Source organism: Manihot esculenta, chromosome 3, assembly GCF_001659605.2.
Source record: "Manihot esculenta cultivar AM560-2 chromosome 3, M.esculenta_v8, whole genome shotgun sequence".
NCBI classification, from domain to species: Eukaryota; Viridiplantae; Streptophyta; class Magnoliopsida; order Malpighiales; family Euphorbiaceae; genus Manihot; species Manihot esculenta.
Window position 1 is genome coordinate 3,784,052 of NC_035163.2, and position 26,615 is coordinate 3,810,666.

Sequence of the window (26,615 nt, forward strand, 5' to 3'; positions counted from 1 at the left end):
TCAAAGCTGATACTATAATGAGACTTTGAATGCAGACGTGACCGACCTCAATGACCGGAAGGAACTATTGGGCATGACCTGATGAAGTCAGTGTAAGTATGCTGACCTTCTACGCACTGGTTGTCTTCTTAGTACAACATTGGAATTATAAATGCGCATACGATAGGTATAAACTAGCCAGCTCAACATTTATTGTCCTGTTACCCATTATTAATGTATCGCCTGACGCACCTACACAAAAGTATCCCTGCTCCATCTGATGGGGACATGTCACCAAGAGCGTTAGAGCGATCAGAGTTATATATATCATTGCACTAACCAAAAGGAGGGACTTTCTCTCTCTGACACAAGGAGAAATCCTAAAATCCATTCTTCCTCTCCGAGAGCTTTCTCTTCTCTTCTTCTCTCTATTTTATTTCTCTCAACACTATGAAAGGGTCTCAGATCTGACTTGAGCCTTGGAGAATCTTCATCGGGGCACCTACGATAGACTCCTGACCTTTTTTTCATATTTTGCAAACCCTTTCTTTAAAGATCGATCATGGAGGGATCCAAATAAAATCTTAAAGGCATTCTCCTCTCATTAAACCGATCACAGTACATTAATCTACCCATTAAATCAAATCACAATCTAGGTGTCCGCATCTGAAAATCCCGTTGAATTGAGGAACAAATCCCGTCGAATCTAGGTTCCTCAATGAGTAATTTATATTTAAAAATAATTAATGATATATTGATCAACTAATTTAAATTTGTTGATAAATTTAAAATGAAAATTTAAGTTAGTAAAAGTCTGCCAATTTTTCACTTAATAATGGATTTTCATATAATTTATCAATGAATTTTCCTATCTGTGCGATAATTTATCAATGTATTTCAAATCTGATATTAATTTTTAAAGGGAAAAATTCAATTTTTTTAAAATTAATAATAAATTTTAAAACGATTACTAATCCATTGATAATTCACTTTTATAGATTTATAAACACTATTTTTTTTCTTTTATTATTTGATTTACACTGTCATTTTTTTAATTATTATTTTCTCTTATTTTTTCTATTTTCATTTTTTCCATTATTTTTCCTTTTTTATTTTCTTTGCTTTTCAATCATTTTCTTCTATTTTTTTTCCATCTTTTTTATTTTTCCATTGTTTTCTTTCACTTTTCAACATTTCTTCTCTTTTCCATATCTTTCATTTCCCACAACTTTTTTTCCTCTATAATTTTTTTCTCCATCATTTTTTTTTCGTCCTTTCTTTCCTTTTTCTCACATTTTTAGTTTTCTCTTATCATTTTATTTGATGAATTAAAATTTTAAGCGGATCTATCGAATATAATTTTGAGTTTGTGGTTTGAATTTTAAAAGTATCTTTTGGCTAACTCAATTAAAATTTTTTGTTGGATTGGATATATATATATAATTTAAGCATAATTTGCAACTTTTTACTTGATTTGTTGAGGTTAATAAGAAAGAGGAAAGTAAAGATGTTATGTGGGTAGATGACATAGAGGAGGAGTGGAGTATGAAATCAACAACTTCCTCAAAATCTTTATATCACATGTTCATCTCTTATTATAATCTACAATTAATTATACATCATTATATTTGATTAATTACTTCATGTTCAACGCATTTCCTCCATATATATATAAGTAATCCCCGACCACATGCCACCGCTTTCAATTCCAAAACGTATAATGACGAAGCTGCTTTAGAAAAATGAAAAACCGTACCATTGGAATCATTGAAGCAGCAGAACCGGCTTAATTAAGACAATATATACATATGTAAAAAAATTATGAATTAAAAAAATTTAAAAATACAAATAAGTGGATTATTTTATAAAAAAATATATGAAATCCATTTAAATATCTCTTAAATTTATAATAAATTAAATTCATCTAAAACTTAAATTAAATTCAGCTAAAAAAAATAATTATTGATTATAAATTGAATTCAGCTCAAAAAAACAATTATAGATTATAGAAACCGTTGATGCACACTCACAGATTTAATCTGATAGTAAGTGCATTTGAATAAATCTGAGACATCTCAGATTTATCATAAAAACATTATATGTCTCATGTTCTACTCCCTTATACTCAATATCCATCTCAAAAAAAAAAAAAAAAAAAAAACTAACTGTTGAAGATAGGATCATGACAGATTCCATTGGAAGTTCAGAGCAGTTTTGGAAATATAAGAAATTAATATTATTTTGATATAATTTTGCTCAATAATACATCTTTTTGAGGCTCAATAAAAACATCAGATGTGCAGTCCACATCGATCCCAACAAAAAGAGTGGAGAAACTTAACCTCGTTCAATTCTAACAAAAGTTTCCTATTGTTTGTCAATAAAAGAAAAAAAATATTATCTGCATGCAAGGAGCAACAGCTTAGCTTAACATCTGTGACTGTGCCCAGGCATAAAATCTCGATGACTACACAAACCAGCATAATTATTCTTCAATGGTTAAAGAATTTTCTCCAGCTGCAAAATCACCCAAGAAGCTTGAGCAATACAGGAAGAAATAACGAAGAAAGAATGTCATGCATTGGAATGCAGTGCAGTGATTTATCCCTTTAATGGGGACCAAAAAGAAGCCACTGGAGTTTATTAGTTATGATTTTGGTGGGTTCTATACAAGTTCCGTCCTTAATCAAGAATAAAAGAATAAATGTCTAATGGATGTATATACAACAATTGTATTCGATTCCTTAGACAAGACCCCTACCACAAGGTAATGATTTATTCCTTAGACAAGCCGATGGCCCCAAAAGACTCGATCCAAGACCCCTACCGCAACATGCACACTCGTCGACTCACCTCTCCGCGTCAATGTTTTTTTTTTTTTTTTGGTTAAGGATAAAACACACATGAAACATTATTATCTTTCAGAGACACCCTTGCAGCATTAAGAAATAATTTATTTAAAAGAAGAGAAGAAAAGAGCTTACTTGTGCTGTCATCTTGGTGATCTTTAGGATGGTGCTCCATGCATTTCAGGAGAAACTTAAAGGTCTCAATCTCGCAGGGGAGTGTGAGCCCGCCACTATGATCAAATCCAAACTCTTCTTCAGCCTTTTCTAGCAAAACTTTGAACAAAGAATGGCTCAGGTAGCTAGTGGGGATAATAAACCTCCGAAGCTCTGGTCCTACATAAACCGCTAGATACCCTTTGGGGACATCAGGTGGCGGATCAGGGCTGTGGCAGCTTTCCTCGTCTGAATCACAACAATTCTTAATTTCCGCTATCCTTTTATTAATTGCAGGCGAAATTCCCCCATGACTAGTACTGTTGCTCCTCCTGGGGGTTGTCGCCTTGGAGCCAAGTGTAACAGATTGCCACTTCTGGATAATTTCCTTTAGCCTAACAATCTGCCGAATTCCTGTCACCTTGCTGCCACCATTGTCATCCATTTGCTAAAGTTTTTTACCACAACAATGATCCAAATCCCAGAAACGAATTCAGGATTTATGATTCCAGACATGCAAGTCTCATCAGATCCTCTTCCACTATGTTGAGGTGCATAATGCGAACGACGAAATATTTAAAAAAGAAAATGAATGAGTTAAAATATTTTATAAAATAGATCTACTACTCAGTTTAATAGATCTATTAGGAAATGCATATTATTATTTTTCTCCATCAATTTTGAAATTACGAAACACAGTTTTTTTTTTTTTGAAAACAAATTACGAAACACAGTTTATTTCAAAGACGTCAAAAACTAGTCTTTCTCGTCACAAGCCTCATCCACGTAGTAAAAGAAAAGTTTTTTTTTATAAAATATATATATATATAATTACAAGATCGTCAAAGAAAAATTCCCAAAATGCCCTCAAGCTCAAGTTGTATCTTTGGCCAACCAGAACCAATTGCCAAAAGCATCTGGCAAAACAAAAAAAAAATTGCCAAAAGCATCAACCAAGAACAAGAATCATGTGTGGCCAAAGGGATCAAATTAAGATCTATCAGAAATAAAGAAGATTATCAAATTCTCAACTACCAAAACAAAATCATTAATTAACATAGAAGAAAACGTGCATTACACAAATCATCTTAGATCCATCCATAAACTCACAATGAAAAACAGATCATAACATATAATTCCCAAAACAAAAACAAGCCCTTCATTTTTCGTAACAAAATACAAACATGCAATGGATAAGTACCTGAAAGGGGAAAAGGAAGAGCGAAATCAGCTGCTGCGAAGGCGAAGGGAAAACGCCATGGTAGAAGGGTCAGAGAAAGAACAGAGGAAGCGAGCTCCTTTGAGCGAGACAACGAGAGAAAAAAAAAACTCCAAAAAATAAACTAAACTTTTCCTTTCAATGGAATCCAAAAGCAGAAGAGGTGCTTGTTTTAAATCCTGAATGAAGCTGGTAGGAAATAATTGGGGGCTGCGGTTTCGGCGAGTTCTTATTTTGGGACGATTCAACTAACGGTTTACAATGCAATGGATAATGCAGCAAAAATAAAAAGAGATTAATGGTAGTAATTAGCAAGTGATTTAAATTGAGACGGAGAGAGAGAGAGAGAGAAGAGAAAGGAAAAGGTTAAGAGTTAATTGTACATTTACAAATGGTCCAGCGATGGATTAGCTCAAATTTAAATACTTGTGGTGCGGGCTGTGGCGAGTGGTGACAGTTAGATGCATCTTTTCAGTTGCGTTTGCGTTGTCAATCAGTCTCCTTTTTCCTAGGTTTCTTTATTATTTGTCCTTCATCTTTTTTTAAAAAAAAAAATGATTTTTGCCGTTTCTTTATTAAAGCCTGCCTAAAATGGGGACCCAAGGCCCATCATAAGAAAAACTTAGATACTATCAAATAAGAAGCATGTAGGCGGGTCGTGATGCCCGAGTAAACGTCCTAGGAGCTGAAGCATCAGTTGGAGGAAGAGTAAATGGAAGAAGAGAGCAGCAAGATAGCAACTTGCATGCCTTTCAGAAGTCAATAAAGTGAAAGAGCAATTCTAATCGATTTCTAGGGACTTAGGACCCAAAGAACAGATGTGAAAATGGTGTTTTTTTTTTTCCAAAAATAGTCACACTGACCTGTAAGCATGCGTAGGCAGCCAGCGACCTTGTATTGCTTTGATTGGGTCCATTTAGTATGCAACAACACAATTTTAAAGTGTTTTTGAAGCGAAGTTAAACTTGACAAAAGTTGTACTTGAAATGTCTCCTATTATATAGTTGTTCTTCCATGATATTTGGTGGGTGGTTGGTGTCTCTTTTTTTTCTCAAAATAAAAGTAAAAATGAATAAATTAATTAAATTGGGCTTTGTTGGATTGCCTTGGCAGGTAAGGGAAAGGGCAGCAAGACAAAACAAGATTGCGATGATAAAACGACTATGTGCGACACTTAATCGAAGGGGATGTAGCTCAAACGGTAGAGCGCTCGCTTTGCATGCGAGAGGTACGGGGTTCGATACCCCGCATCTCCATTTTTTTTTTTATTACTCTGATCCAAAGTCTTCGGCTGATGGATTAGACTCTAATCTCCTTTGCAATTGCAGGCCCATTCTCAGGACATTTAGCAAACTCTCAGGCCTATTCTCTGGCTGATTGGCGGTGGAGTTTGAAATGGACTGGCATTATTTAAATTCAGAATTAGATTGCAAGGATTAGTTGCAGCTGGCCTTGGCTACATGTGCTTTAGGAGCCGTTGCTGTAATGGTTTTCATGTGGGGTTGCAGTTTGCAGATACGGCCTGATGATTCCGAACAGAAAGGGGAGGTTTCCCGCAATTCTCTTTAACAACTAAATTTTTAATTTTTTGCTTAATCTGACTTAGTTCAGTGACAAAAAGCATATTATTCTCCACCAAATTCAGAATCAACACAAAATTATACATGTGTACTTTCGCGAAAGGAATGTTCTCTCAGGGTAGCATCATCTTTGATAGTTTAGATTGTTCTTTAGTGAATTTTGAGGAAACCCAGAATCCTATGTAGCATAATAAACACATAAAATAAGACAGTGGGCATTGCCATCTTCTACTGTTCATCAAAGTTCCAAATGGAATGTCCATGTTAGAAGCAGCTTTGTGAAGATGATATGCAACTCAATGATTTAATAGGAAAGAGTAGCTTTCTCACATAGTTCCCAAATAATACAATGTTCTAGGACCACATGAAAATAGTGCTCAGAGACTGGATCTCATGCGATTGTGAGAGAGGGTGGTGTGCACTGTACAGTCTCTCCAATATATATTTAAGCTTTCACTTGATTGCTTCCCTCACTGCCAAAGCATCATAAATCATCTAGCAATTGGGTGAGAAGATAAGTTTAACATAAAAATCAATCCTTAGTTCACTAATTCCTTATTTGAATTTCAGAAAATTTTATATATATATATATATTTAAAATAAAAATTTACCTTTGTTGCTTTTTTCAATAAGAGACTCTATTGCCTTAATGGCGCCTCTGGCCTTGATACAAGGGGTGCTAGGAATGTAATTTGGCAGAGAGAAATATGTATTAACAATCACCGAAGGGTTACCCTTTTACGATTACCAACAAAACTTAACAGGAGTCACCTGTCAATGAATAATCTATAGTAATTCAAGAATCATGGCATTGGCATGACATAAAGACAAGAGAGAACATAACTCCAGCGATTTCCAAGTCCTATTTCTTCATATAATAAGCTAGTGAGTTCCTCAAATTGCAATATTCAAAAACAGCAGGAAATGAAGGATATTTAGCATCAATCATCTTTCAATCTCTTGAGAAGCTTAGAAGCCCATCTCCGAACACGTGTCTTCAACGTGTAACCAACTACAACTCCAGCAACAAAGAAAATTGAACAGAGCTTCGAACAGGTCCACAGGGAAACCATATGTCTGCAAATGGGAAAATTAGCAACAATGACCAATGAAGAAAGCGCAGAAAAAGAGGATGACAGGTATGAGGGAATAGAATTACAATTCAATTTGCAATGAAACATTCACACAGCCTGTCAACAAGTCTTTGCAGAAATCTCAATGATACCTCATGGAACTTCAGCTTAACAGTTAAAAATTACAACTACAATTTAAAGATTAGTTAGTTCAGTTAGCTTAGTTAATCAAATCAACAATGGCTGGCTAGCAGCTGACATATATGTGTGTTTCCGACTTGTTATTCTTCCTTCTTGATCTGTTGTAAATACTTTTTGTGTCGCTTATATAACAAGTGCCCAGAAATTATCTGAAATTTAATCAGCAATAACATTTGGTTCCAAGTTCCAACACTGTTAATTTAACTACGTAACAATCAAACTGCTAATAAATTGAACCAGCCCCTTCAGGATTGTAATGACAGGTTGGGAAAAGGCACCAAGGCCAAAGATTTGTATCAAGCACATAACCAATTTGAGAAGTACTATTTTCAAGAACAATTTGGCTGTTTTGCTTGCACTAACATTGAGGAAAATCACAAACCCATGCACCTTATATCATGAAACTTGCCAAATGATTCTGAACTCTCCAATTGTCAAAAATAAACAAGAAATTAGTTGAGGCATTGCAAAATTCAAGACCAAATGAGCAATGCATTGATTTTACCTAACTACCAACTTCCAAACATAGCATTTGCATTACTTAATCCTGCAATACTATGAGCTTTACCACACGCACCTAAAAAAAATCACTGTCCAAAACCAAGCATACAATTCAAGAATTACCACGAAGAGTTGATCGATTTAAAGGCAAAATGGAAAATTTCAAGGAACCCAAGTATGGAAATTGAAAATACCTGTTAGGCCTAGTCATCAGAACACGAGATTGATCAGAAGAAGATAGAGCGGTAGCCAGTCCTTCTTTTCCACTGAAACTGTATGGACTCTCAGACGAGGAAGAAGCAGACTTCAAGTCCTTTGAAATGTTACGAAAAAATTTATCCACTCGCTCCATTTGTTTCAAAGTATAGAATAAATCACAGAACCATGAGAAGCAAAACACACAAAATAGAAAACCAAAATCGTACAACTATTAAAGGAATAGACGAGATAGATTTCCGGGGGCTTTTAGGGGTTAGGGCTAGGGTTTCGTCACTAAGAAATGCTTGTAGACAACTGAGCACACAGAGCAGTCGCAGACTTGCAGTCACACGATCAGGGGATCAACGGTTAGATGCAGCCCAACAAATAACGTGAAAAGAACTGAACTTTGTAAATCTGTGATCATTGTGTATCCACTCTCCAATTTAAATAATTTTTGTATTTAAATTATATTCCATTTAAATTTATTAAGTATAAGACTATTTGTAGCTTTAATTAATTTTATATTAATAAAATATTTATAATTATATGATAATAATTACATTTTCAAAAAATACGTAATTTTTTATTTATTTTTATTCGATTCAAATTTTAATTTTAAAAATTTCAATTATTTTATTTTTATTTTAATAAAAAAAATTAAAAAACGACATTAAATTTATTAGTGATAATAATATATTCAATAATATAGAAAAATTAAATTATAAAATTAAAATATTTTAATTAAATTTTAAAATATTGAAAATAAAGTATAAAAAATAAAAATATTAAAAAATTTAACTAATCAAAACGAATTAAATTAAATTAATTTAATTTAATTTTTATATAAAATTAATTTAATATAATTTTTATAAATATTAAAATTAAATTTTTAATTTTTAATTTATTCGACTTGATAGAAGTATAGTTTGAAATTTCGTTTTATCAAATATGTAAAAAAAAATTTTTAATACGGATCTTATTTGCTTATGCTTATTGTTCAGACTTGATCTTGTAGCATCGTCTTAATTAACTTTTAAAAAATAATAAAGTAATTTTACTTTTTATAAGCAGATTGATTATTTCATTTAAAAACAACAATTATTGAAATAAATAATTCAAAATTTTTTTAAATGATAAATAAAGCTGAAAGTTCTATTCTCGCTAATATAATAAATCTTTTTTCAAAATATTTTACTTTTAATGTAAATAAAATTTAATTTTAATATAGTATTTTGAAATACATGTGATTAAATAAAATAAATACTCCTTTTATTTTATAATTTTTATATTATATTTTTTTCATCGTTCTAAAATTATTATTTATTTTTTTATACTATAATAATATATAAATGGATAATTATAATTCTATTTTATTTTATTTTATTTTTAAAATATTTTTTAAAATATATTTTAATATTTAATAAAATTTAATGTATTTAAAATGTGTATAATTAAAAAAAATTAAAAAAATTATATTTTTTAATATATAAAAAAATAGACAAAAATTATAAAATATTGGAGTATTATATTTAAAAGAATATAAATTCAATGAGTTAGCTATTTATCAAGAAAATTTTAATAACTAAATATTCACAAATTTCACGTAATAAAACATACGATTATAAATTTTATACTGTATTTTTCTCCGTCCAAATACTTCTCCTCATTTTCCTCTAATAAAATGAGGGTCAAAATGAAAATTAATCAATAGGCCTATTGGTCATAATACCCAACATCGTAGCTCTGACTTTTCATCCCACCATTCACATAGCTCTATTGACTTTTCATCATAACTATGACTTTTCAAAGTGAGTATTGGCCCTAACCAATCTCCCGCACATTTACATCATGTAATATTTAAAATTAAGATTCGTAAATGTGACAGAGGTTGAAAGAAGCGGAGAGAGTTTTCTCCATTTTTTAGAGTGTTTTAAGGCAGTAGACCTCGATTTTTACTGGTATTGTGTATCTGCCTTTATTTTTTTTTCAGATAATTCTTTTTTTCTTTCCAAACATGGGTCATTTGATTAGCAATAGTGATGTGAGTGAGTTTTGATGTGATTTATCTTTTGTGTGTTATTGATTATTGTTCTTGGTTAGTTTAGTTTCTAAATATATTCTCCTTATGAGTCTATTGCAAAACTAGTTTTAATCACTATATAAATCCTTTTAAGTCGATTCTTTAATATTTAAAAATTCCTCTAAACTTTAAAATTGATTGTTGAACACAATAAAAAAATCATGTTGTCGAATACAATAAAAAAATTATTTTATTTTTTTAAAATATTTAATATTATTATTTTTAATCGATTCAATATATTTATATTTAATTGTTATTTAACCGTTTTTTTTAATTTTTAAAAAATCTGAGATCGGTTATATGATTGATATTTCTCAATTAAGTTTCAACGGTTCGTTTTAAGCTCTGGTTGAAGTGGAAGAGCAATCTCCTTTCTTGTCGCCAACGATGGTAGCTTTTTTCCGGATTGAGTAGTCAGGTTGGTTCATGAATTTGGATCTTAGGGTTATGTGGTTTTTAGAGTTCTTTTTTTTTTTTCTTTTGTTATGGGCTTTAAAATTGTTGTTTTTAGTTTTTTTGAGCTTGTATTTTCAGGGCCTTTTGGTCCCTTTAATGATATTCCTTTAACTTTAAGAAAATAAAAAAAACGTGACAAGATTAAATCCCTCACAGTCCATCACATTTTTAACACGTGTAGCTACCGTCACCTCACAGCCACGTATCTCCACTTCACCTGTCAGCAGCAAAACCACTTCTATCTTTACACGTGTAATTGAACGAGGAAAAGAAAATACGCTCGCAGCCTTTGGGAAATTGGTATATATCTTAGGATCTACCTCATAAAAAAAAGCATCTTGGTTCTTGATTCTCGGCATCTCTCATCAGATCCCACCACCCACTTGCTTCATCCAACGGCTCTCCTTCCATCTCAACTTCCCTTATGTACTCATTTTCTCTCCTCCCCTTTAACGCTCACACAAACTCAACAACCACCTTAACCATCCACTACCTCCAAACAAACATGAACGTCTTGCATTCTCCTCTTGAAGCTTCGGCTTTTGATTATATCAGCTTTGGGATCTTTACCGATAATCTATGGACGTGGATCGCTGTTGTTGCGGCGGCTGTCAGCTTCTGGAGAATCAAAAACGCTGGATCCTCCCCATTGTTCTCTGTGAAATCGGAGACACTTTCTTCAGCTAATCATATTGACAGGCTCCGGGACGTGAATGATCCTAAGCCGGTTGTAGAAACATCGGTATCTGAGTCGGCTACTCAGCCACTGCCACTGCTAACGGCGTCATCTGCAAGCTCAGCTCCTTTTGAATCGATTTTGGAAGATGACAGAGTTACCAGAGGGAAGTTTGTAATGTATTATGAAGATGAAAGAGAAAGTAATGGCAACGTAGACGACGAGTTAACGGCGATTGGAGAGTGGAGATATGGAAGTGGAAGTGATGGTGGTTATGGTGTTGGGTGTGAAGAGTGGTGGGAGAGAGTGTTAAGGAAGAGCAAGGGGGACTTGGGATGGTACAGGTTTCAGGATTTGACGGCGATTAACGGCAACGTCGTTAGGTTATGGGATGTAAAGAATAAGTACTCATACGGCGGCGTATGGTAATAGTAGGTTGTAGCAGAATTAGAGGCTTCATTTAAAATGTAAATATATTAATAGTTGGATTGTGAAACAAAATTAATTGCTTAATTTTTGCAATATATATATATAATTTTAAATATTTATATTTAATAATTGTTAAAATTTATTCTGAGATTTTTAAATTTTAGGATAATGTTGTGAATAATTGCGTGACGAAACTACTAGCTGGTTTTTCATCACACCAGAAAAATAAATTATTTTATTAAATGATTCAAAAAATTTCCTGAGTGCATTTTCTATAATATAATTAAACATAATTTTCATTATTATATTAAAAAATTAATAGATAATATAAGTTTATAATTTATTATAAAAATAATTTAAAATTTTATTAATTGTGTATTTGAGTAAGTAAATTTGAGACGTCTCAGATTTTATTTTTTTAATTTTTAATTTTTATTTCAAAAAAAAATTATATAGCTATTAATTTATATTTTTAATAGCAAAAATAGAATTTTTGCCTTTATTATAAAAAGGAAAGTGAGAGACTATGGAGGATACTTATCTACTCTATACTTTTATCTTTCTTGTATTCATCAAAAATGTTCTTTTGTTTTTTAATGTAGACTTTGAAAACAAAGAAAGATTTAGGTGGATTTATATTTAGTGAAGGATCAAATAGAGTTGGTTGTTGGTGGAGAGGAAAAATAAAAAAGGTTGGTGTTATGGGTTTGAAGAAAAGTTGCATAATGGGTAAAAGGATTCAATAAATAAATAAAGAGGAAGCTGAGGAGAAAACCAGTGAGAATAGTTCTAATTTGCAAAGCCATTGCTCAACACAGAAGAGTGAAAAGGAGATTGCCCCTATAGGATACAATTTGATAGGCCTGGGCCACGGTCCAAACTGACTGTGAATTGGGTTATATTTCCTTCGATTCGTTTATATTTTTATGTGATTTTTACTATTTGATTTGATTTAGAATCAAACCAATCAAATACACGATTATTTTTTTTATTCACATAAAACTTTTCTGTGTGTTGGCCACTTCATAATTCAACTAATTTAAAAACAATTGCTCTGTTGGTTCTGTTCAATAATTAACACCCTTTTGTGCTAGTTAGAAACTTGGATTTTCTGAGTTGGCTACTATGCACAGGTAGTTCTTGATTTTCCAGCATGCCAAACAAAAGATAAACAATAATTGGTTCCAATTGTAGGCCAAAGTTAAAAAACATGAAGCAGTGAGTAGCTAATTGAAGTAACAGGAGCATCCATTAATAAATTGAAGCTGGAGGGACCCTTTTCTACTGCTGCTTCTGAAGTTTGAACCCCACTTTTCAAACATTGCCTCCATGATTGCAACTCAGCTTCACATGGGCAATAGCTCCTTTCCACATTCCATCAAATCTGCATGGAATCCATCTTTTCTTCTTCTTTATTTATTTATTTTCTTTTAAGAAAAGGAGTTGCCCTAAGCTTGATTTAAAGGTTTTGGAAACCCACCTTCCAACCATGACCCTTGTTAGCCAACACAATTTATGTTTTGTACGGATGATGTGCTTTGAGAATTATCAAATTTCTTCAATTATGTTCTAATTTAGCTTATGTATCACCAACACCCAATCTTGATGATTAATTACATATGAGATTCGTGATTTTCTACTCTACTATTTATATGCAAGAAGAATAGGCCTATTTTGCAACCATATCTATAGTATATGACTGATTCATGTTAGTGAAAGCTTTCTGAGGAATTAGGAATTAATGCAAGCTAAGATTTTCCTTAACGGGGCCATCTGATCTTCTTCTTATCAAAAGTTTAAACATCACTATAAAGGAAATTCGAAAAAAAAAATCTCATATAATCAAATTTTGAGCTGGTGGGGCTCAGTTCCATTGTAGCCCCTGCAACTCTGTCAATGGCACATGCCCTGCTTCTGTGTTCAGAGAACACTCGTGCCATTTTGGATGAAATGGGCAAGTCATGTAATGACAACACGTTCTGAGATTGCATTCAATAATGTATTTGTTTTTTATTAGTTTTCACAGCCATTGATTCCATCAGATCAGAGGATAATAACAAAGCCTTAATCTTGTGATTATTGTTGGATTTTGCATCAGCTGCTATGCTTATTAAAACCCAGACAAGAAGCTGAGATTTTTTAGCTACACTTGAGTTTATGGAGTGGAAGATGGCTAGCTTAGCTGAAGCCCACTATGTTGTGGATCTAAAAATGATTGGTAGCAGTTCACTCTTGGGATTGGCCCATTGTTCATGTTCACAATAATTCACAAGTGGGTGCTTTGATGTCACTAGATAATGTCTTCTATCATTTCCTTTTATAATTTTTTAAAAGAAAAAGGTCATTTGCCGATTCTGAGTCATTTCATCCTTTCAATTTTATAGATTGAGATATTTATTATTTAGTTTTTAAAAATTATTATTATTAATAAATTAATTTTTATATTTTTAAAAATTTATTAAAATATTTTTAGTTTTTATTTTTATCAATAAAATAATTCTCACTCTTTTTCATTAAAAATAAATAAAGAATAAAAAAAAAATTTTTAAAATCTAATTTTACTCTCAAATAAAAATTTTTTATTTAATTTTTAAATATTATTATTATTAATAAGTCAGTTTTTATATTTTTAAAAATTTATTAAAATATTTTTATTTTTTTTATATCTATTAAAATACTTCTATCATTATTTTTTGTCAATGAAATAGTTTATAATTTATTAAAATATTTTTTTTTATATTTATTAAAATATTTTTTTCATCAATAAAATATTTTCTTTTTTTTAAAAAAAAATGAAAAAAAATAAAAAAAATAAAAATCAAAGGAAAAAAAGGAGAAAAAGGAAAAATAAGAACTAAAAAAAGAGAAAAAATAAAGAAAAAAATAATAAAAAAAGAATAAAATGAGAAAGAATTAATGAAGAAGGAGGCGGAGAAAAAAAAATAAAAGGATAATTTAATTTTTTTTATATTTTTAAATGATAAAAATAAATATAAGGAATATTTTATTAATAAAAAATAAAAATATTTTAATAAAATTTAAAAAATATAGAGATTAAATTATTAGTAACAGTAATATTTAAAAATTAAATTATTAATCTCCTTGCTAATTTTCATGAGAATCGGCAAATACGGTGACTTCTACAGTTCTACTCAGCTGCGAAAGCAGAGATAGAACATTAAGTTGTCCTCGTGCAAAACAAACACACTCCAAAATTTGAGTCTCAATTTTTTTTTTTAAAAAAAAAAAGCTATTTTTTAAATAATTTAATTTTTTAAATTTAAAAATATTTTTATTAATTAATTTTCACCCTCCTGTCAAATTCAGTGTCAGTGTCAGCCATGATAAAAGCATGAGTCCCATACTCTGCACACCTACGCCTACTAACAATGCCTCTTCCCTTCTTCTCTCTCTTCCTCCTTCTTTCTCTGATCTCTTACCCTCCCTCCAACGCCGCTGCAAACTTCCGGCAAAATGCACATCAAGATCTGGTCCGCTCATCCTGTCGCCACGCCAGCTACCCTAACCTTTGCATCCACACTCTCTCCTCCTACTCTGGCCCAGCCAACACCCCGCGCGATTTAGCCCAAGCGGCCGTGAAGATCAGCCTGGCCCGCGCCCATAGAGTCTCCAAGTACCTAAGAAACGTTTCTGGACTTAAAAGTAAGAGAGAGCGAGGGGCAGTGAGAGACTGCGTGGAGCAGATATCTGATTCAGTGGATGAACTGAGGAGCACACTGAGTGAGTTGAAGCATTTGAGAGGAGAAACGTTTGGATGGCAGATTAGCAATGCGGAGACATGGGTGAGTGCAGCGTTGACGAACGAGGACACTTGTCTTGATGGATTTGAAGGAGTGGAGAGCAAAGTGAAGAATGATGTGAAGAGGAAGATGAGGAATATGGCTAGGGTTACTAGTAATGCTCTGTACATGATTAATCAGCTTGATGAGAGTCGACGGAGGCCGAAGTCCGATGATCCTTGAAGGTTTGAAGATGGATGGTTGTTTGTAAGTTTGATTTGTGAATCTGCTCATTATTAGTTGCTGCTGTGTAATGTTGAACTTTGAAACTTTTAGCCCTTTGTTTTTTGTTTTACAGCTAATTTTATGCCGTTCAGATCAGTTGTATGTATGATTTTACTTGTTACCTTCCAACCTTTACTCCACTTTGAATAAGTTATTTTACTCAAGATTATCTGAACTTTGAAACTTTTAGCCCTTTGTTATTTTACCCAATGAAATATTTATGAGGGGGAGATTTATTTATATAGTTTTTTTATATAGGTTTTAATTTATTAATTATATTAAAATTTAGAGATTAAAATATAATTTATAATTATTTATTTTTTTTATTTTTATTTTTATATTTATATTTAATATTATTGTTATAATTTTATAAATATATTTTATTAATTTCCTATTTCTCTATATTAATTATTCTATTTTTATAGTGATAGATTATTAGTGAAAGAATAATTAGTATTAAAGGACTTGAGTGAGATATGAGTATGTGGGTTTTTCTTATTATTATTATTGTCGCTATTTGTTTTTATAATAATAATAATAATTGATGTGATCAGTTGAAAAATATTAGTTAAGAGAGTTGGGATATAGGGTTGCGCCATATTTGATTTAAATTAGAAAAATTGATTGAATTAAATTAATTTAAAATATTAATTTAATTTTTTATTTAATTTTTAATTTTAAAAATTTTAATTATTTTAATTCGGTTTAATTTTAATAAAAAGAATCAAAAAAATTAAATTAAATCAGTAGGTGATAATAATATATTATTTTTAATACTATAGAGATTAGATATAATAATTTTAAAATATTTTAATTAAATTTTAAAATATTAAAAATAAAGGATAAAAAATAAAATATATATTAAAAATTTAAATTGATTAAATCAAAATGAATTAAATTAATATAGTTTAATTTAATTTTTAATCAAAATTAATTTAGTTTGATTTGTATAAATATCAAAATTTTAATTTATAATTTATAATTTATTTATTTTAATTTAAATAAATATTAAATTTTTAATTTTTAATTTATTTAGTTTGATTTGATTTGGACACAAGTCTAACGGAATGCCTATTTATAGTGAGGTGGCTGAGGTTACATACGAACACTTTTAATGCTAATTTATTATAAAAGAAAAATGTAAAAATATAATTTAAATTTAAAATAAACATGTAAAAATGTGTATTTTTAATTTTATGTATATTTTATTTTTATATTATATAAAAACGAAGGACATATGGTATAAAGATGAGTAATTTATATTAATTATTCTTATTATTTTGAATATCGATTAATTTTTTTTATGAAAGAAACTTTTGTAACAGTATCATAATTTATTACTCTTTTTATCTCAATATATAACATATTTTAAATAATTATTATATCATATCAATTATAATACTATTTGAATATATAGAAGAAAGAAAATAATTTAATCTTCCGTTGAGATATTACTTATTATATATAACCTAAATTAAGTAATATCTTAAAACATTTATTTTTAATAATTATTACTTATTATATTTTTTATTTATATCATATTTTATTTTATTTAAATTAAAATTTAATTTTAGTTTTGCAATAAATAACAATAATATTCAATATATAAATAAAATATTAAAATATATATCACATATAACAAATAATAAATACAAAAATATGTAATTGTCAATTTTAATGATAAAAATTAATATTAAAATTATAAATAATATCTATAATATTATTAATATCAGGTGCATATTCACTTAGTATTTTATAATTCGTAAGGATAATTATTATCCTGTACTTATAGTTTAATCTAATCTATTAAACGTTTTAGGATTTTTGAATTGTATTAAAATATGTATATAGTTTGATGAAGAGGACACCGTTACTTTTAGTCATTTTTACCATTAATTTATCCCTTTTTTCTGGTAAATTGTAAGAAAAATAATTTCTATGCTCCTTTATTAATAAATAAAACTCATCCATTTCTCTCTCTATTTCTCTTGTTATGATGTTTTCTGCATGTGGGGATAATAATTCCTTCCCTAGTCGACTTAGAGGGCTGAGAGAACTGGTGTTTAATTTATTGGATCTTATGATTTTAGGGAACTAAATAATTGCAAAGATATTTTTTTAAAAAAAAAAATCTGCATAGTTTACCGTTACGACAGTTCAGATATCAAATGTGAACATGCTGAATTCTCAACCTCCAGAAATGTATACCTCACTGTTCAGTTGCATGTGATGAATGCTATAACCGTAGCAACTGAAAAATAAAAGGCAACATAAGGAAGAATGATAGCCAAAAATAAGCCTTAAAAAATCGTTTAGATGACAGCACTGTAAAGAAGATACCATCTTCGCAATTGCAGTGGACAAATCGCCAGACAGAATATAAGCAACAAAAAGAGGCGCCAGAGGATATGGTGCTTCATTGCACTACCATCCTCAGATTATGGTGAAAATTTTATGCTTAAATAAAAACCTCCAATTATACGATCCATCATTGCATTACCGCAAAAAGATTTTGATTGATCCAATCTACAAACCATGTGATAGACTGAATTTTACCTAAAATTTTCACAATAAAGATACAGGAATTGTACATAAAATGTGAAACAAAATGGAAGTATGCTCATAAACCACCATTACATTAGTGTAACCTAGCCAACTGCCAGCTCAAAATTCATTACAATTGGCTAATTAAACACGATCAGTATTCTACTTGTACATGTAAAATTAAACAACCCTACCTATCACTGGGGATTTTGTGGTTCAGCAGTTGACCAAGCCCCACTGAAGAGAGAACTCCTACAACAATTGAAGCTTAACGTATTTCCACTTCCTTGACTCTGAATATTCTCCTTTCACCATCCACTGGGGCTAGATGGCTCATCCCTCTCCTGATAATCTGTCCAACCAGTCACCTTAGTACAATTCACCCCATTGATTTAGTAGAAATCTAGATGCAGTGGATTTCATCATTTATCCGCTTTTATTTATTAACGGCTTTACTAAGCCTAAGGGCATGCCACATAGTTAATGTTAAAGGAATTTTAATCACATCTTGCTATTTTGTGCACATGTTCTGCTTTTAGCTTTTAGTCTCTGCTGAATACAGCAGAATCAGAGTAGAAGCAAGATATCAACAATTCAACACATAATCATTTAGGATACCCTTTGGCCAGGTCCTCTCATTGCCTATTATCATAGCAAAATCAACAGATACACAAATTACAGATCCACACACCTTTTGCATTAATACAGCAAGGTTGAGGTAGTCTTATATCACTTGTACGGCGCAAAAAGTATTGATGAGTTGTGGCCTCCGAACCCAAATGAGTTAGACAATGCAACCTTAACTTCCAATCTCTCTTTCTTTGGGCCAACCAGAACACTAATGTCCTGAATTGAAATGTTGGAATCATTATACATGCTAAAAAACTACTCTCCAAGAGCATCATAGGAACTTAGATGAAGTAGAGTATAGAAGGAAACATACCACGCCTTCATCTGGATTTTCCAGGTTGGTGTTTGGATGAATCCATCCTGTCCGTATAGCCTGTACAAGTAACAGGATTAGAAAAAATAACAGGATTAAACATCAAGAACCACATACATATTTATTGATCCTTTTTTGGGTGGGAAGGGAAAAGGGTGGTTTGGATGGTTCCTTGCCAGATATTTTAAATCTGTAAAGTCCACTGATAACATTACCTGTATTGCTGCAATAGCTTCCACAGCACCAGCAGCTCCCAGTAGATGGCCAATCATGGACTTTGTGGAGTTCACTCTCAACTATAAGTAAGGGGATGATCACATGAACATTAATAAACTAGAAATGTTTGAAAAAGGTGACTCATGTAACAAATAAAGATTCATCTTACTCACATCAGGATTTCGGCCAAAACAGCGCATGAGAGCTTCATACTCTTTAAGGTCACCAGCTGGGGTGGATGTAGCATGTGCATTTATGTAGTTTACATCCTCCTTAGATACCCCAGATTGAGCTAGTGCCTTCTCTATACAGCGAGTGATACCAACTCCTGTTGGGTGGCAAAAAGAGATGTTAGGTGGACTGTATCGTTCTTCAAGGATAGAAAATCATGTAATTTGTAGAATGGTAAATGCCCCTGATAAGATTATATTACAGATGTACAACATTCAAATATTACAATAACTGCAGCTGGTTATTTCAAATTCACTTTGAAAATAGATGCCTCAAACTGATAGCTGAATGATTCATCCATTCTTGAAATTTATCACAAATGCAAGTGGGACTTCATTCACATGTTACTCGCATAATTTGCAAGACTCCACTTGGTTATAAATCCATACTGGTCAATTAGGCCCCCTTTGCCATTCAGAATTGCAAAAAAAGGGGAAGTCAGAAACCTATGTTATGGTCACAGAATAAACTATGTTATGGTCCTGCAAGGAGGTGGCAACATGTCAGCTAGGTCGCATAATAAAATGCTTGTAATGTATAACAGGCTACACAGATATAGCATATATGTCTGTGAATTCTAAAATCTATAACTGACAGTTCGCATCATATGCCTTCTCAATGTTCTTAAATCCAACATCTATAAGCGAGTACCCTGAGTTTAATACCAAGAATAATATTACAATGACAAAACACAGCTGTGGGTTCTCAAAAGCTTGCTTATGTAATTCAACTCAAATGGTCAGCGTTGCCTCATGCCAACTATTTTAATTGCCAAACTGATCTCTATGCTCATAAATGTCTACCCTTTTCGCCCTTATAGAATACGAAGCTCAACTCAGCCTAAATTCCAATGTAGGAAGGGTCAGCCATATATCTCATTCATTTTCCTCCACTTTACTTCAGGTCAGCCTTGATAGAGCATTAGATGAATTTATTTTGGATATGCCTTTCTTAAGAATTAAAAAATACATATATATATTATCTCCAACAAGTGCACTCTGGATATCATATATGGGCAATCTCTATGGCTCTACCATGAGAGCAGAAGCCAATATAAGCTACATCAATATGAATGGAACTGGAATGGATTCAGGATAACAATTAACTACTGCTATTATCTCACAGATAAGCTGTACTCTAGAAACATAAAAGGAGCATGAAGAAGATAGTGAAACTATATATATATATCTTATAGAATTTCCAGGTTAACAGACTTCATAGTGTAAAACAGCAGGTATTCTGGAAGCTGCACATTACCATCAGGACGTGGTTCAGTCACATGATAGGCATCACAGGTGAAGCTTCCTCCAAGAAATTCCGCATAGATATTTGCACCTCTTTTCTGCAAATCGGAAATTAACCTACAGTTCAATTACTTCAACCAGAAAAAAGAGTTCTCTTAATGACTTTATAGTTTAATTTCACTGTGTTTTAGAATTCAGAACTAAGAAATTTTAGTATAAGAAAAACAAGGCAAACACATAAGGTAATTGTGGAAGTGATAGAGAAAATGAAAAAGAAAAGATGAAAGTGAAAAAATAAAAATGAGTGTCCAAGAATGTGGTAGCAATCCTAATAAGACTGTAAATAAAGGCACTAAATACTGACACCAATGAAATATAAGGCAAATACCAGAACCTTGATATGGCTTCATTGAGTTAAATCATTTGCATACCTTAGCATGTTCTAGTTCTTCTAAAAGGAGAACACCAGCTCCTTCCCCCATCACAAATCCATCCCTCTCCTGTTTATCACCAAGAAAAATTTTGAGTTAGATACCATAATTCAAGTGACCAAGTAAGTTACAGCCTTTAAGCTTTCAATTGGTACAGAAACACATATTCAGAACTTCCTGACAATGACATTTGAAGCATTAATACCCATGATGATAGAATTAAGCAATGAATCTGTACGACACTGTTCAACTGTGAAGATAGTAATTATTACCAAAATTTATGTGCTATAATTTATCAAATATTCCTTTTACTGACTTCAACAATACCAATTTTCAATAAAAATTTTCCACAACTTTTGAGTTAGAACAGTGAAAAAGTGGCAGGTAGATAGCTGAGAGCAGGGAGACATGAATGAACAAGGTTTACAGAATTACCATATCCCAAGGTCGTGAAGCTTTTGTAGGATCATCATTCCTCTGTGAGAGTGCACGGCATGCCACAAAACCCCCCAAGCCTGCACCAAAGATAAGAAATGGAATGCTGAGTGTATGCAATACCTAAGTAGAAGCATGAGTTATATAAACTTATGGAAGGAGTAGGATTTACCGATAGGTATAATTACTGCATCTGAGCCACCACAAAGCATGACATTCTACATGTTCAAGAGAAATTTGAAAAGCAACAGATACACATAAGTTGGTGCATACTATATCTTATGCATCATCAACATGTATTAACTGCAAGATACTCACAGCTTCGCCCCTAATGATGTGATTTGCTGCATTCAATATGCAAAAATTGCTTGTAGCACAAGCAGTGGAAATTGAATAGTTTGGCCCCATCCAACCCTGCAGTTCAATTAAAATAAATAGAAGTCTAAAAATCAATTAGGTTGAGTCTTGATATTGCTACTCTCTTAAAGTTATAGCTTACCAAGTCCATTGCAAGCATTGCAGAACCCATATTTGTAGTCGCAAAAGGTACACAGAAAGGATTCATCTTCTTGTATGAGATCCTTAATGCTTCAAGTGCATCATTGAAAACCTATTCATGATCAAACAAAGAAGCAATCCTTAATAAATGGTATAGCACAGGATGAGTAGCCTTATGCCTCATTCAAGAGTATAGTGAATCTCATATAGTATATCGGAGCATGGATGGAAATTTCTAGAAAAGATGCGCTCCTAAAGGAAGCAATATGATCCCTCAGGTCAAACACAGACATAAGCAGGTCTACTATAAGGAACACATACATATTGAAAATAGCAAAAGCTCCTATTTTCCTAAAGCATGAAAGATAATGCTGGCTCTAAGTTGAGATAGGCAGCAAATGCAAAAACATTATACAGATCTTCAGGTGTCCCTTATCATAAGATCAAATTTAAAATTTTTCAGGCAAGCTTTAGGTCGTCTTCTTAGCGGGCCATTATTTAATATCACAAGTTAATTTGTGTAAACCAGAGCAAAGAGCACAATTACCTTCATACCACCCATTGCAGAGCCAATCAGAACTCCACATTTAGTTTTATCCAACTCATCCATTATATCTTCAGTGATACCACCATCAGCCAAGGCTTTTTTGCCAGCAGTAAGCATGTAAAGCATGAATTTATCCATTCTCTTGGACAATTTTGGTGCAACCCATCCCTCAGTTGAGAAAGACTTAATCTCACCAGCAATCCTCTGAACAAAAGTTATTCAAAAAAAAAAAAAAGACCAAGAGGAAAGTAAAAAAAATTAAGAGCGAAATTCATGGCAATCAGCAGAGAAATAGATATTTTCAATAAAATTTACCGTTGGAAATTGGGAACAGTCAAAAGCCTCTATCTGAGATATGCCACTAGCTCCATCAAGAAGATTGTTGTAGAATACATCCGGATCATGACCAAGGGGTGTCACAACACCCAAACCTGTCACAACCACTCGCCTTTGCTTCGTAACAGGTTTATTCTTTGTTGCAACTTCCTTTTCAGGTTGCACGGCTACTGCCATGACTTCGCCTAAAAATTTTTATAGATACATCACAAATTGTGTGATATGTCATGAGTATGTAGTCAATGATCAGTTAAACATGCTGGAAAACTTCAATTATTACATGAGAGAGAGAGGCTTGATTCTCAGAATTCAACTATGAAAGCCCATTATTTCTTGCTTCTATACTTTGCAAAACTACAACTTTCATTCTATGTGTATGAATGCATAACATGGGGGAAATCATGCAACTAAAAACACCTAATTTTTGCTAACGTTGATGGTATAAAATCCAGCCATATCTTAATGGAATCATAAACCAAGCAAGTAGCAATTGAGTTAGCTCCAATACGTGCCAGTTTACTGGTAACTAACAATCGGTTAAATTGCTAACAATAATAATAATAATTTGTCATGAAAATTTTAACCAATACAATGAATAAATCAAATCACAAATGAGCTAAACCGCTCTACTACAGCATGCTTAAAACGTGGAGATTAGTTTTCTTCATGAAAAAACATTCAGAAAACAGCTAAAGAAAGACGAATCAAGATTCAATTTGCAGAATGCAACAAAAGGAATATTTAAAAAAAAAAACTAATCGGACTTGAAAAATACAAACTAGAACCAGCCAGAACCTAAAATTAAACAAAAATAAAAAGTAAAAATAAAATTACCAGAATGAGGAGGGCGATTAAGTCTTCGGTTCTTGCGATTGAGATTTCTGGATCCAAAAAGGCCATTGGAGCTGTAGTAGTGACTACAAGGCTCAAAAGCCAAGCAAGAAGTCATCAATCCTTGAAAGCTGGATCCAGAGAAGGAAGAGGACAAACCTTGGGAAATAAACTTAGAGCAGGTAGAAGCAACAGCAGAGCTACCGCAGTTATATTTAGAGAGAAGAGCCCTTCTTCTGCGAGCCCAGCGACTGAGTCTATTCCCCGGTGGAGATGAATGAAACGCGTGTAGGCTGGTCCAATTTTCCTTCTCGCACGTGACGGACATGCACGCCGCCACCAGCCACGTGCACAGCGGAGATGAGAAAGAAGCTGACGCCACCATCTCTGGCTTTACAGATAGTTAAAATCGAATAAATAGACAAACAGATTCACAAGAAGGAGAAGAAAGAAATGCAAATCTAAAAATGAAGAATCAGAGCAGATTGAACAGTAGAAGAAGACGGTGGCATTCGATCTCAGTCTCTATCCAGTCTCTGCATCAGGTGTTAAAAGTGCCTTTTCTTTGTGGTACAGAGAAGAAGAAGAGTAACAAGTGCTCTTCTGAGTTCCCTGAATACACAGAGAGAGAGAGAGAGAGAGAGAGGGGCGGGCAGCTGAAAAACAAAAAATATAACAGAAATAAGGGAGGGATCTCTATGACCAGAAATATTGTTTTTATTTATCAGTGTTGCGAGTATTTTAAAAGTTATATGCCTGGATTCTCTTCCCCTTCCTCTTCTTCGTCCCCTCCTGCCTCCACTCTGCTTCTGCTATGAAATTACTTTTCTACCCATGCCCTCCCTTCCTTTTTCACTGAATTTCCTTTTTTAAAGAAAAAAAATTATTATTTATATCTGTAAATTAATAAAATTAATTATTTAATTTTTATTAAATAAATTACATTTTAATTTTAAATTAAATTCTAAATAATTAAGAGTTAATGATAAAAAATTTATATTTTTTATTTTATTATAATTATATTTTATATTTTTATCAATTAAAATATCATTTTTTAAATTAATTTTAATTATATTTTATTATTATTTGTCCCGTTATACATTAACAAAATTTAACATTAATTACCAAAAAAATTATTAATCACTAAAAAAATTTATATTCATATTTTCATTTTTTATTAATTAAATTTTATATTTTTAATATTTAACAAAATACATCATATCATTACTTAATTTTACTTTATATTTTTATTTTTTATCAATTAAATTCTATATTTTTAATATCTAACTAAATGCACGCTAATTGAAATTTTATAAAATTATTATATAATTTTTTATTATTAAATATATTTAAAAATTATTATTTATATTATTATTTATTTTTTAATTTTTATCTATAATTTTTATAATAATAATTTATTTACTAAAATTATTATCGATTAATTTTTTTAATTTATTTAATATATTTACTATTTAATATTACTTTTATAAATTATTATAAAAAAATAATTTTATTAAATACTCGCCATATATCTATACCACGTTAATAAATTTTATAGTAAAATTAATAATAATTTAAAATTTTAAAATAAAATTATAATAAAATTAAAAATATAAAATTTTTTAATAATTATTTATTTTATTAATATTTTTTTAGCAGATAAGAAAATAAAAATTAAATTTATAATTTTAAATAAATTATATATTTTTTTAGTCACTTAAATTAAGTTAGAGTTAAATAATTAAATATTTAATTTATATATTATTACTTTTTTTAAATTTACTTTAATTATTAATATAATTTTAAAAAAATAGATTATCATGATATTTGAGAGTTAAAAAAATAATTTAAAAAATATTCTAAAAAATTATTTTATTATTTTTAATATTTTTAAATGAATTATATTAAATATTATTTTAAATTATTTTTTAATATTTTATTAATTTTTAACAGTATAAATAATAATAAATATAATTAAAATAATTTTAAAATATAATATTTTAATTAATAAATATGATTATAATAAAATTAAAAATATAAAAAAATTTTAAACATTAACTCTATAATTAATTGATTAATTTTTTTATTTTTAAAATCGTGTATATTTATTCCATTGAACTTCTTATATCACTTTTTTAAAAGTTGTCGTTATATGTTTTGCGACGTATAATAGTGATAATTTAAAATAGCATAAAATTCACAATTTAAATATTTATATTTAATAAATTTTAAATATTTTATTTTTTTAATTATTATTTATTAATACACTTAAATATTTAAAATATAAAATCGATTATTAATTTTGACTTTGTTCTAGTTTTTTAAATCTCCCTTGCATCACCATTTTTAGATATATTCATTTTTGGAAAAAAAAATGTGAACGGAAAATTACTTATTAGATGGAATATATATTAAATATATAAAATTTTAATATTTAATTTTAAAAATATATTGATCAATTAATAAATTAGACTAAAATTTAAAAATTAATATATAATTTATCTAGCTTTATAGAACAATTAGAATTTGAAAAGGATAAATTATTATATTTTTTTTAAATGGGATAAATTATTATATATATATATATTTTTTTTTTTGAAATGGGATAAATTATTATACTTAAATTGTAGAAATTAAATAATTATATTATAATATTATAATATTATTTTAAGATAAGTAAAAATATTAAACAATCAAAGTTTTAAATAATAATATTAATTAAGTTTTTAAAAATATAAATAATTAGTTAGTTATTAAAATAAATAATAAACTATAATTTAGTCCTTCTAATTTAGTGAAATATAATATTTCATCCTTCTATTTTAAAAAATTATTAATTTAATTATTATAATTTTTAAAATTTATGCCATTAGTCTCTCCTGTTAAATTTTCAGTTAAATCACTGTTAATTTTAATTAAAATATTAAAATATTCACA

The 26,615-nt window shown here is 30.5% G+C and overlaps 5 protein-coding genes and 1 non-coding gene across 8 annotated transcripts; 3 read left to right on the forward strand and 3 right to left on the reverse strand.

The window, feature by feature from the left end:
• Positions 1–2,195: 2,195 nt before the first annotated feature.
• LOC110611049 lies at positions 2,196–4,696 on the reverse strand. Of its 2 annotated transcripts, none has more exons than XM_021751165.2 (3): positions 4,183–4,696; positions 2,964–3,898; positions 2,196–2,496 (listed from the first exon to the last, which is right to left on the reverse strand). In XM_021751165.2, the coding sequence occupies exons 2-3, from the start codon at positions 3,424–3,426 to the stop codon at positions 2,465–2,467; spliced, it is 495 nt and encodes a 164-aa protein (XP_021606857.1). In that variant the 5' UTR covers positions 3,427–3,898; positions 4,183–4,696; the 3' UTR covers positions 2,196–2,464. The 2 variants fall into 2 exon arrangements, with proteins under 2 accessions (XP_021606857.1, XP_021606858.1); XM_021751166.2 differs by having other exon boundaries at positions 2,964–3,522; positions 4,183–4,694.
• Positions 4,697–5,383: 687 nt separating this feature from the next.
• TRNAA-UGC lies at positions 5,384–5,456 on the forward strand. Its single transcript has one exon. It is a non-coding gene; the product is annotated as a tRNA-Ala (tRNA).
• Positions 5,457–6,488: 1,032 nt separating this feature from the next.
• On the reverse strand, positions 6,489–8,143 carry LOC110610803. Its single transcript, XM_021750880.2, has 2 exons — positions 7,750–8,143; positions 6,489–6,857 (listed from the first exon to the last, which is right to left on the reverse strand). The coding sequence occupies exons 1-2, from the start codon at positions 7,905–7,907 to the stop codon at positions 6,722–6,724; spliced, it is 294 nt and encodes a 97-aa protein (XP_021606572.1). The 5' UTR covers positions 7,908–8,143; the 3' UTR covers positions 6,489–6,721.
• A 2,475-nt stretch (positions 8,144–10,618) lies between these two features.
• Positions 10,619–11,523, forward strand: LOC110610906. The gene has a single exon (XM_021750977.2). The coding sequence runs from the start codon at positions 10,717–10,719 to the stop codon at positions 11,395–11,397; it is 681 nt and encodes a 226-aa protein (XP_021606669.1). The 5' UTR covers positions 10,619–10,716; the 3' UTR covers positions 11,398–11,523.
• Positions 11,524–14,758: 3,235 nt separating this feature from the next.
• LOC110610858 (pectinesterase inhibitor 3) lies at positions 14,759–15,597 on the forward strand. The gene has a single exon (XM_021750935.2). The coding sequence runs from the start codon at positions 14,787–14,789 to the stop codon at positions 15,378–15,380; it is 594 nt and encodes a 197-aa protein (XP_021606627.1). The 5' UTR covers positions 14,759–14,786; the 3' UTR covers positions 15,381–15,597.
• A 2,424-nt stretch (positions 15,598–18,021) lies between these two features.
• On the reverse strand, positions 18,022–24,403 carry LOC110611443 (3-oxoacyl-[acyl-carrier-protein] synthase II, chloroplastic). 2 transcript variants are annotated; one of them, XM_021751794.2, is made up of 14 exons: positions 23,682–24,403; positions 22,827–23,032; positions 22,512–22,715; positions 21,966–22,076; positions 21,785–21,880; positions 21,639–21,684; positions 21,467–21,546; positions 21,032–21,100; positions 20,614–20,698; positions 19,299–19,453; positions 19,125–19,205; positions 18,910–18,969; positions 18,658–18,812; positions 18,022–18,334 (listed from the first exon to the last, which is right to left on the reverse strand). In XM_021751794.2, exons 1-13 carry the CDS (start codon positions 24,061–24,063, stop codon positions 18,696–18,698), a joined length of 1,692 nt encoding a protein of 563 aa, XP_021607486.1. In that variant the 5' UTR covers positions 24,064–24,403; the 3' UTR covers positions 18,022–18,334; positions 18,658–18,695. The 2 variants fall into 2 exon arrangements, with proteins under 2 accessions (XP_021607486.1, XP_021607485.1); XM_021751793.2 differs by having other exon boundaries at positions 18,022–18,318; positions 23,682–24,402.
• Positions 24,404–26,615: the final 2,212 nt, after the last annotated feature.

Bases quoted from the DNA above. Each gene is read 5' to 3' on its own strand.
- LOC110611443 (XM_021751794.2), bottom strand. From the start codon at position 24,063: ATGGTGGCGTCAGCTTCTTTCTCATCTCCGCTGTGCACGTGGCTGGTG. The intron at 21,547-21,638 runs GTAAATCCTACT...TCTTTGGTGCAG, and splicing joins TGCAGTAATTATACCTATCG to GCTTGGGGGGTTTTGTGGCA. The intron at 21,101-21,466 runs GTAATTCTGTAA...GGTGATAAACAG, and splicing joins CTTCACGACCTTGGGATATG to GAGAGGGATGGATTTGTGAT.
- LOC110611049 (XM_021751165.2), bottom strand. From the start codon at position 3,426: ATGGATGACAATGGTGGCAGCAAGGTGACAGGAATTCGGCAGATTGTT. The intron at 2,497-2,963 runs GTAAGCTCTTTT...GTGATTTTGCAG, and splicing joins TCACCAAGATGACAGCACAA to CTGGAGAAAATTCTTTAACC.
- LOC110610906 (XM_021750977.2), top strand. From the start codon at position 10,717: ATGTACTCATTTTCTCTCCTCCCCTTTAACGCTCACACAAACTCAACA.
- LOC110610858 (XM_021750935.2), top strand. From the start codon at position 14,787: ATGCCTCTTCCCTTCTTCTCTCTCTTCCTCCTTCTTTCTCTGATCTCT.
- LOC110610803 (XM_021750880.2), bottom strand. From the start codon at position 7,907: ATGGAGCGAGTGGATAAATTTTTTCGTAACATTTCAAAGGACTTGAAG. The intron at 6,858-7,749 runs GTATTTTCAATT...TCCCATTTGCAG, and splicing joins CTGATGACTAGGCCTAACAG to ACATATGGTTTCCCTGTGGA.